Source organism: Pogoniulus pusillus, chromosome 15 (genome assembly GCF_015220805.1).
Source record: "Pogoniulus pusillus isolate bPogPus1 chromosome 15, bPogPus1.pri, whole genome shotgun sequence".
NCBI lineage: Eukaryota > Metazoa > Chordata > Aves > Piciformes > Lybiidae > Pogoniulus > Pogoniulus pusillus.
In genome coordinates, this window is record NC_087278.1 from 6,849,679 (window position 1) to 6,860,468 (window position 10,790).

Sequence of the window (10,790 nt, forward strand, 5' to 3'; positions counted from 1 at the left end):
ATCCATCAAAGGGATTGGAGATTGCTTTTTCACAAGCCTTGCAATACTCACTTGAATCTGTGTGATGTGCTGCCCCTTCTCCCCAAGCTGACTGAAACACCACATAAAAGCAGTTTGCCTCCTCCCCCCTCTCAAGCAAGAGTTCATCTTCTGAAATTTGGGATTTCAGCATTTTTGCCAAACAAATGTGGTGAGTGAGGAAAACCTACACTCAAAGGAGAATTCTGCATTTTTAGCTCTTTACAATATTGTTGCTTCATGATCAAGTGGAATGTTTTCCATTACCCAAGGAGCCTGATTGTTGTAGCATGGTGGGTGCCTTGACATGAGCTTGAGCTCATGTCTGTAAGCCCCACAGTGCTACCAGTAACCATGCACTATTAGCAGCTACCAGCACTGCACATCACCAGTGCCTTCTGCCTGCTACAAACAAGAGGACTCTGCTGCTTTCTCTGTTTATTGGGTTACACTGAAGCAAGAGGCCATGTGGTTACCTGCAGTTGTTAGCTGGCTATTCCACCATATCTGAGGAATGCAAATAAAAAACAACTAAATGGTTGGTGACCTGGCTACTGCTGAAGGGAGGCTCAGGACAGGATGAGGACAGCCCTGCAGAAATCCAGACGGTGAGGCAGCAGCCTCCCTCAGCTGGACGCATTTTGAATGGCACAGGAGCTAATAAGCTCAGTGCTGGTGCCCTCTCCTGGGTACGTGGTCAGCAATATCCTAGGAGTAGCATTGTGAAATCCATGCACTTGAGGTGTTCATCCCTGCTCAGAGGGACTCAATGGTGGCCCCAGTCATTGTTGGCACCCCTTGTGCTGAAAGCTGCTGCAACAAACCTCCCCCAGAGTAAGGGAATCCCACTGGCTCATGCAGTACAAGACTTCCCCTGGGTATTTCTCGGATGTTAGTCTTTCCTATATGACACTCCCCACGTTGTTTTAGTTCAAACACAAACCAATCCCTATTCCTCTTAAATAATGACCTCTACAAAGTCCCATGGGATGCTTCAAAATAGTCTCCTACTCATCATTCATGAGGATGGAGAGGTGGTCGCTGAGCTTAAGAGCTGCTGGTGTCTCTCTGGGCTGGTGCTGTTGGAAGGAGCAAGTCTTTCAGGAACAGCAAGCTGAAAGTCACCATATTAACATGTAGTCTTCAAGGCTGGTGGCCAGAGGAACCCACCTGGAGCACCAAAGCTGTGAAGCACATCAGGGTTTGTTGGCTGTCTTTGATGTATCTGTGAGTTTTATTTAGCTGAACAACCTCAGTTTGCTAAGGAAATTACTGCCATTGATCTCTACATTATGTTAGCTTTTTTCTCTCTTTTTTTTTTTTTTTTACTTTTTCATTCTTCCAACTGTGGCTGGAGGCCCAAAAGCAGCAAATCTGTGCTGGTGAGATATTTGAAGAGCCTGGAGGCTGCAGACCCTCACCATCCTGCTTCTTTGTAGATATTGTTCAGGTGAGTGCAGATTTCATTGGTCACCTTCTCAAAGGAAGATTTGCAGTCTCCACCAAATTTCTCCTCCATCAGTTGCAAGATAATGTCACAGATAATCTAAACAAGGAGAAGGGAAGAAACTGCCAGCATGAACTTCTCTCTACATTAGGGGCATAAGAATAGATACTTTTAGCTGGAATTCTCGGAGGGTGAAAAGGAGCACAAGAACAATGCAGCAGCACATAACATACATAGCTTGGAATAGGTCATGGAAAAACAGGTTATAAAATTCACCAAACACAACAGTTACTGATGATGGGGTTTTAATTACCCTTTACCTAGTTAATGGTGACTTCACCTGCCACAGATGGTTGTACAGGACCATCTTGTACACCTGGTCCATCTACTGCAATTGTTCAGGCATTGGACTGCCCCAAATGTTTAGAGGTCATTAGGAGCCTCATGTTGGACACCTTATGGAATACATAGCTTGGGGGATAAGTTTACTGCTGCCCCTGCCCAGATAGGCAATGGAGTCACCATCCCTAGAGGTTTCAAGAAGCTGCAGATGTGGTGCTTCAGGATATGGTTTAGTGGTCATGGTGGTTGGGTTGGAGTTGGGCATGATGGTCTTAAAGGTCTTTTCCAACCTTAATGATGCCATGATCCTGTTCCTAATCTTGCCTGCTTGATAGCTATTGAGCACTCTGAGCAATGGGGCTTTGTTTGCCTTTGCTGGGTAGGTGGCATACTTTGAAATGTCAGCTCCTACTTTGTGTACTATTTATTATGTTGTGTGCCTCTTTACCCTGGAAAAAGTCTTCTCATGGTCTCTCCAGGCAGAAATCTTCATGTTTTCTCCCACTTACTGAAATTCTGGCCTACTGCTTTGGAAACCACCTTTGTGGTGCCTGAGGGACCTTTGCCAGGAGGTATCTCCCCTTGCATTTTGTGCTGTGTAAGGCAGACAAGAGCTATGAAAGCATTCTGCTAGTGACCTTTGGTGGACTTAGAGAAGTCATTTGATTCTGTACTTATGTGGGGCTTGTTTAGTGGTGGCAGTGCTGTTGCCAGTATTGTTCAGTAACAGCAGATTTATCGGTCCTATAAAACCTCAGCTCCTGTTATTGGATTAAAATAGACATCAAGGACGGAAGACCAGTGTTGAGCTGCTTTTCTGTGTCTTATTTCCTGACAAGCTTGGGAATCCTGTTGCACTGAGAAAACTCAGTACAACTCCTGGGTAGTTCTGCAGCTCCCATCTAAGCAAACCTGCCTACTGCACCACCTTCTTCCCAAGAGATGCCAGATCTCTTGTTCCTGCTATCTTCCACCATCAACCATTTCATGTTCCACTATTTCCACCTTCTGAGACATATTTATTTATGCTGAAACAAGTTTTCCTCAGTTCAAAGGAGAAGACATCTTCCCATCACAATTACACCTTTCGGGGAAAGGGCTTCTGACTCACCCTAAAGTTTTTGGGGTCAATCTTCAGCTGAGTTGCATGTTTCTTGCCAAGGGGATTCAATATCCCTAGAAATGCCTCAGAGTTGTCCAGGTGTTGCACCATGTCATTGATAGCAGTGAAAACCTTCTTGCCATGGCCCCTGACCTGGTCAGACTGTTTCATCTCGTCAGCAGAGTCCATGCCTTTGAAGTGTGTGAAGTAGGACTTGGTGTCTGGGTGCTCAGTAAACATCCTGTTGAGAAATGAGAGCCGTTCTAATTTGCAGGCTGATCGATGCAGATATGGCTTCACATTCCAGGCCTTAGCCTATGCATTTACTGCCCTTTTTTCTTAGAGCAGACACCTCTTTCCCCTGCAGTATTTCTTCCTTGAATCTCCTTTGCCCTGCCCATCAGAGCACAGCCTCTGTGCCCACTGCAGCCTGTCCCTTCCTTCTCCTCTCCACAGGGTGCTTCCCTTTACTCATTCCACCTTAAAACCTACCTACCCTGAATTCATTCTGCTGCTTCTAAAGTAAACATCTCCTCAGTGTTGACTCAGTGTTAGGTGGAGGTAAAAGCCACAAAAAAGTGGGAGCAGTGTGACAGTGCAATATGCCCAGAAATGTTCTGGACAGCATCTATGTTCTTTGTGCTCTGGGTGGGTGTTTTCGTGGAGAAAGTCTGGTTTTGTTAATTAACTCCTTCCTGGAGTTCATTGCAAAGCTTTCTTACTGCCTGCTGTGGAGTGTTGGTTGAGTAGTAGTGAGTGCTGCTCATTTAATCTATTCAAAAGTAGTACAGTCCAGTGCCACTCCTAAAGAAATTGCCTTTTATGCAGTATCAGTTACAGTCACCTTGGCCAAGCTCCTAAAAAAACAGTTTGCTCCACTGGGTAAACCAGTTAGTCACATGAAACAGCAACAGGAAATTCCAGATTGCATTTCATGGTCACAGAACAGTTGGGCTTGAATAGACCTCTCCAGATCAAGCTCAGGGCCACATCTAGACATGAATATCTCCACGGATGAATCTGGGCAACCTGTGCCAGCTGTCAGTCACCTTTCACAATGAACACAATTATCTCCTGATGTCCAGAGGGAACCTCTTGTCTTTCAGTTTGTGCTCATTGCCTCTGGTCCTGTCACTGAGCACACTGAGAAGAGTCCAGCTCTGTATTCTCTGCACCTTTTCTTCAAGTTTTTACATACATTGATGTGATCCCCTCGAGTCTCCTCCAGGCTGAACAATCCCAGCTGTCAGCCTTTCCTCACAGGAGAGCTGCTCCAGTCCCTTCATCACCTTTGTGGCACTTTGCCAGACTCTCTCCAGTATGTCCATGTCTCTCTTCTGCTGGGGACCATCGAACTTCTCTTAAGGCTGGACTGGGGCTATAGGACACTAAGGCAAAACCTTCTAGAGTAAATTATCCCAGTAAGCTAAGCCACAGTATGCTCTTGGAATTCCATTTCTGACCCTAACTGTCCTCAGGTTGGAAGGAAAGAGCAGTGTGTAGCACTTTCAGAAGCTGATCCAGGGACAAGATGTGAAATACAAGAGGGAGTGGTAAAGGTATGATTACCTGGAGCAGTATTGGACTGATAGTGCATATGGAGGTGCTCTAAGTTCCAGCTGAGAGAGAGATGTGAAAGGTGAATGGAAGATTTCTTTCTTATGGAAAAGAGGAAAACAAAGTGAAAACGAAGAGAGCCAAGCCCCCAGGAAGGGTACAAACCAATGAAACAGATGAGTTCCAGACTGGGAAGACTGAAGGAGAATCAGAAAAGAAATACACAAGTTAAAAAAAACATCATTAAAGGAGTTTAGAGGCAAAGGGGAAGAGAGGGTGCAATGTTTCACTCCCATTCTCTTTCATACCACACTTTCTTCCCATCACCTTATATGGATGAAGAAACTGTTATCTATTCTTCCCTTCCCACTCCCTTCTCCCTTTTCTTTTACTTCACTTTGTGCAGACCTCATCACTTTCCCATTTCCTCCCTAAGGGAGGAGAAGCCACAGGGAATCAAAATGTTCCCAGAAAGGTCTGCATGGAAAACATCAAGACATGTTCTTAGACGATAACTCCATCATTCTGGCCACTCCTTCTTTAACCCCCTAAGGTAGTAGCAGGATGGACTCTTTCCTTACCTGACCAGCACAGCTGTCCCATTTTCCTCAGCATCCACAAATACCTTCTCCCAGGCTCCACGAGCACTTTGCACCTCTGCTTCAGAGAATGACATGCTGGAGAAGATGTTGGCAACAGAGAACACGGCCAGGAGAGGGAAGATCAAGGAGGTTCTGGTGGGGCAGTTCTGCCTCAGTTCACTCCTCGGGGCTCTCTAAATACTGCCCCAAGGATTTAAGAGATCTTGAATGAGCTCTTTGTCTCCATTCCCCTGGATCACATTTCTGCAGGCTTTAGGGCTGTCTAATCACTTTTAATCAGGAAAGAAACCAACCACATGAGGAGGCAGGACTAACACTCTTACCATGGGATCAGGTGCCAGAGAAAAGATCTTACTGTCTGAGGAGAGAAAGGGGAAAAGGGAGTTTTCAGTGAGGGAGAAAGAGATCAGCTCTCCTGCACTTTCACTCCTGCCAAGTTCAGTGCTTGTCTTCTTTTCTCCAGCGGTGATCCTTGACCAAGCACTAATTTCACTGGCGTGCTCCCTGTTTGGTGCCCTGCTGTGCCCTCTTCCCAGCATTTCTTGGCCCTTCAGTTCAAAGAGCCTCCAGCAAGTCTCTCTAGTTCTGCTTTCACACCAGTCACTGCTTTTCCCACAGCCCTCTGGTTTAGCAGGGACTCTCCCCATAGCTGCTCCCAGTCTTAGTACCAGGCAGGTGGAAGGCATTGCCAGCCCAAAATATCAGCATTGCAGGGACTGAGATGGCAGCATGGGTACAGCATCCATGGCTGCAGTGCTCTGGAAAGGCACCTCATTTTAACTCGGAAGATAATTGATGCAGGACAGCCAGGCCAGGAACTCAGGCATTTCACTACCCTCCTGGCTTGCAATTGGGATCTCTGTCCTATCCTGAAGACCTACTTGCTTGAGTGGGAGAAAGAGATAAGAGCCTGGAGAAAGGCAAGTGTGGACCTACAGACAGCCTCTGTGGACTCGTTATTGTCACAGTCACTTGGAGCCAGAGGCAAAAAAAATCTTGGATTATCCATGTGGCGCCTGGGCTTAAACTCTGGAAGGAATGTTCTGGTTAAGTCCAGTTAAATCCCAAATCTGATCCTTTTTCTGCTCTTATTTTTTAAAATGAAATTTATTCCTGCTAGGAATCAATAATTAATTAACAAGAACCTCATTTTATAGTCATAAACAAGGACTGAGAATACAAATGCAACTCACATTAACATTCCTGGTATAACCTTGTTAATGTCTTTGTGTCTTCAACCAGAACAAAACAAACCAACCAACCAAAATATACATAAATAGCTCAGGAGGATGCTATTGTCATTATAAGGATTCTACTTCAGTGTGCAAAGCCTGACAGTGAAACTACCCCCATGGCAGGTAATTACCCCTTTGAGATTAATTATGAAATTGTTTAATCATTTTCATACAAAATGTTTCTCTATCAAGGTAATGGTTATGGTGATGTTATTAATGCAATCAAGGGGAAGTGCACTGCCTTCATGCTGAAGTTTTAGTATTTATCTTCTTAATTAATAGTGAAGAATTAAGGTTTCTAGCAGCATAAATAGAAGCTTTCCTAATTGGAGTCAGATGGAAAAGTTAGTTGGCTTCTGACACACTGGGCACAAGGGTTTCTGTCCTCTGAAGAGCAAGGAAACACACCTAATGCTGTGGTTAGTCATTGTGGCTGATAGGCACTATCTGGGCTGAGCAACAATGTGATCTTGCTCCATAGCAGCTTGCCTGTTATTTTCTCTGGCCATAGCATTCTGTTTTCAGCTGCCTTGTGTGCCTCTGTACAACTCAGTGAAGGTAAGGTTTTAAGTTGGATGCTGTGCCACGTACTACACTAAGGTTATGATGGCATCCTCTGCATATTTCCCTAATGTATACTTTTAAAGGAAACTTTAAAACCTTCTCCTTTGGTCTGCCTTCCATGCCTTGTGTCTCAGCTGATGAGGGCAACACACTTAAGGAATCTGCCTGCAAAAACAGCAAGGGCAGACCTGAAAGTTTCCCAGCATATTTGGACAAGGAACCCCTTGTGAAGACCTCTGCACTCAGGGAGGTCTCTCTTCTGATGTTTGTGTCTTCCCCCCACTCTCTCAGACAGAGTAAGGGAGGGAGGCCTGTGCCTAACCCTGAGCAAATATTTGACTCCTTATTCACAACTGCAAGGAGGAACCAGAAGAGATCTCTGAAACATGAGCTGCAGCTTGTTGTGTCTTACTGGAAGAGTTAGACAATCATGGTGGGGCACTGGAACAGGTTTCCTAGGGATGTTGGAAGCCCCATTCCTGGAAGTTTTCAAGGCCAGGCCGGATGGGGCTCTGAGCAACCTGGTCTAATGTGAGGTGTCCCTCCCCACGGCAGGGGGGGTGGAACTGAATGATCTTTGAGGTCACTTCCAGCCCTGTCAATTCTGTGTAAACACAGGGAATGTGGAAAGTCCTGAGGTTTAAATCCACCCTTCCCACAACAGCAGGGCTCGTGCCACTAACCAGCCTCCCAGCTGAGAATGGAGTGCAGGAAGGGAGGTGCCTGCAGAGGGAAGTGATGGGTGAGCAGGCCTGAATTCTTTACCTGGAGAGAAGAAGATATGGAGGATCACAGCTGGAAGAGAGGGTGGGTAGGAGCTACACATTCACTCTCCACTGTCAGTTGCAAGAACTAGATTCCTGGAAGCAAAATGAACAGGAGGTGGTTCCCCATGCAGCAGAGAATGAAAGTGATTGCCTGAGGGCATTGAGGCTGCACAAATATCATTGAGGTCAGTTGGTGTCTGGAAGACATCTCCACTGGGAGTCCTTGCAGGTTGGAAACAGGGTACTAGATAGATGGCCCTCTAGACTGCAATCACTTGGGCTGTTCTTATACTCAAAATTTGCAACATCAGGCTTCACAGTTGTCACACATCATCCATCCATCCATCCGTCCCACCACCCCAGTTTGATCCTAGTATCTTGACAGCTGCAGAAAAGCAGCACAAAAAGGGCACGAACTTCTTATTGTGCACCCTAGTTTGACAGCAATACAGTCATGTGCCACCCTTAATCCAGATCAAGTACCAGTGGACAACTAAGCAATGACCTGGCATCACTACCAGTATGACTGTAAGCTGACAAAGGTTTGAAATGGCTCTGAGAGGAAACCTGTGCTGTAGGTTCCTGAGCTCATGTTGGCTATGAGCAGCCAGCTCTGCTGCACCTATCTCTGGTGTATTTTTCCCCAGCCCTCACTGCCAGTTCCTGCTCTGCTGAATCACAGAATAATCAGTGTTGGAAAAGACCTTTAAGATCATTGAGTTCAACTGCAACTCAACTGCCATGACCACAAAATTGTATCCTGAAGGGCCACATCTACACAATTTTGGGACACTTCTGGGGACAATGACTCCACCACCTCCCTGGGCAGCCTGCTCCAATGCTTTACACTCAGCAAAGAAGTTCTTCCTAATGCCCAGTCTATACCTCCCATGGCACAGCTTAAATCCATTTCCTCTTATCCTATCCCTAGTTACTTGGGAGAACAGACCAACACCAGCCTTACTACAGCCTCTTTCAAGTAGTTGTAAAAAGCAATGAACTCTGCTCTTAACCTTCTCTTCTCCAGGCTAAACAACTCCACTTCCCTCAGGCACTCCTCATAGGACATGTTCTCCAAACCCCTCACCAGCCTTGTTGCTCTTTTCCAAACATGCTCCAGGACCTCAGTGTCTTTCTGTGCTGTGGCACCCAGAACTGAACATAGTACTCAGGCTGTGGCCTCACCAGGGCCAAGTACAGGGGTACAATCACTGTACTCCTGCTGGGCACACTGGTTTTGATACAGGTCAGGATGTCTTCTTGGCCACCTGAGCACACTGCTGGCTCATGTTCAGCACCTCCATATTCTTTTCCATTGGGCTGCCTTCCAGCCACCCTTCCCCAGGCCTGTAGTGCTGCTTGGGGTTGTTGTGACAAAATTGCAGGGCCTGGCACTTTGTCTTGTGAAAACCTCATCCCATTGACCTTAGCTCATCAATTTAACCTGTTGAACCAGGTCTCTCTGCCAGAGCCTTCCTACCCCCAGGCAGATCAACACTCCTGCTCAATTTAGTGTCACCTGCAAGCTTGCAGAGGGTGCCCTCAGTCCCCTCACCCAAATCATTAATAAAGATATTAAACAGAACTGTCCACAGTACTGAGCCCTGGGGAACAATGCCTGTGACCAGCTACCAGCTGGATTTAACTTCCTTTATCACCACTCTTTGGGCCTGGCCATGCAGCCAGTTTTTAATCCAGCAGAGTCCACCTGTCTGTGCCACAGGCTGTGAGGTTCTCAAGGAAAGTGCTGTGGGAGACTATGTCAAAGGCTTTGCTAAAGTCCAGGTAGACAACATCCACAGCCTTTCCCTCACCCACTCGGCAAGTCACCTGGTCACAAACAGAGATGAGGTTGTTCAAGCAAGACCTGCCTTTCGTGAACCCGTCCTGGCTGCAACAAAAGGTGTCACTGTATGGTCCTGTTTAGCTGCGCTGACTGCTCACACCACCTGAGCAGCCTGCCCACAAGCTGCCAGCCCTTAGCACAGGAGTATTGCTTTCCCAGCTTAAAAAAGGCTCCCACAAAAGCTCCTTCTCGGCTCATTTCACCATGATTCCCTTTCCAGATTTACCTACACTGGAGCTCATCTCAGCAAGTCCAGCAGCTCTCTCCGGATGAGCTCATACAGAGAGTTCCAGAGCTTCCTCTCTGTGGATCTTGCTTGGAGCATACAATGGACCAGCAACTCGACAGTTGCTGCTGTGTATGACTGCAACTCAGAACATCGTGGCAGGAAGAGGACAGTGAGGGTGTGAAGAACCACCTCACAAACTGGTCCTCCTGCCAGGTGCCAGGGGAGGGACAGATCTGTAGGCAGATGCCAAGCTACATTTTGGTGATGCATCTTCCAACAATAGGCAGAAACCTCGGTGCAGCAGGGCCCTGGGGGTACACTCTGCTGCCAAGAGTGTCTTGAAGGAGGCCCAACAGCACTTACGGTGGTGGTGAAATCAAGTCACGGTCCTGCGGATAGGGACACCACACCGGTGAAATCGGGGCAGGAGATGAGAGTGGAAAGCTCTCCTCTGCTCAAGCCTGTCCAAGATGGCTTTTCCCTTACACTGAGTGGTGTCTTTTTGACTGATTTTAAATGGCCTCATTCCTCCCACAACAGCACAAAAAAAAGAGCACTCACTTCCTGCAGACACATGAGCAGCGAGGGGCGTTCTGGAGGTGTGTTTCTAAGCTTCCTGAACACCAGCTCAGGCAGACTACATGGCGCAGAGCCAGGGGGATGCGGGGAGCAGACAGCGACAATGCAGCCCACTGCCTGCGGCGCAGCGCCGAGCCTGCCAGCCATTCCCCGCACCCACTCTGCTGTTAAGAACTCGGGGTGAAAGGGTCGGGCAGATCGCAGCTCCCGGGCATCCCGCGAAGTAGGCGGGCCACCCTGGGGCGACCTGTACCCGCGCAAAAATTCATCTCACATTGGCAGTGAGGACCCGGGCGTCACCCCGGGTCGTTATTTTCCTTACTCATAAGTTTAAGGCATAACCGGAGAGCCTCCGCCTCACGGGCAGAACCATAGGCGTTAGCGCTGTAGGTCAGGGCGAGGAGCCCCTGGGCCGTCCCACTAGCAATAAGTCAGTTTTTCTCTATCCGCAGGGTTCCGTCGGCTCTGCTCTCACTTGCACGCCGGATAACCGTGCCCCGGG

General features: G+C 47.5%; 1 protein-coding gene and 1 non-coding gene across 2 annotated transcripts; both read right to left on the reverse strand.

The window, feature by feature from the left end:
- Window positions 1–1,423: 1,423 nt before the first annotated feature.
- On the reverse strand, window positions 1,424–5,142 carry LOC135181546 (cytoglobin-1-like). Its single transcript, XM_064154790.1, has 3 exons — window positions 5,048–5,142; window positions 2,919–3,150; window positions 1,424–1,564 (listed from the first exon to the last, which is right to left on the reverse strand). The coding sequence occupies exons 1-3, from the start codon at window positions 5,140–5,142 to the stop codon at window positions 1,436–1,438; spliced, it is 456 nt and encodes a 151-aa protein (XP_064010860.1). The 3' UTR covers window positions 1,424–1,435.
- Window positions 5,143–10,478: 5,336 nt separating this feature from the next.
- Window positions 10,479–10,627, reverse strand: LOC135182160 (U12 minor spliceosomal RNA). The gene has a single exon (XR_010305072.1). It is a non-coding gene; the product is annotated as a U12 minor spliceosomal RNA (small nuclear RNA).
- Between the last annotated feature and the right edge of the window lie 163 nt (window positions 10,628–10,790).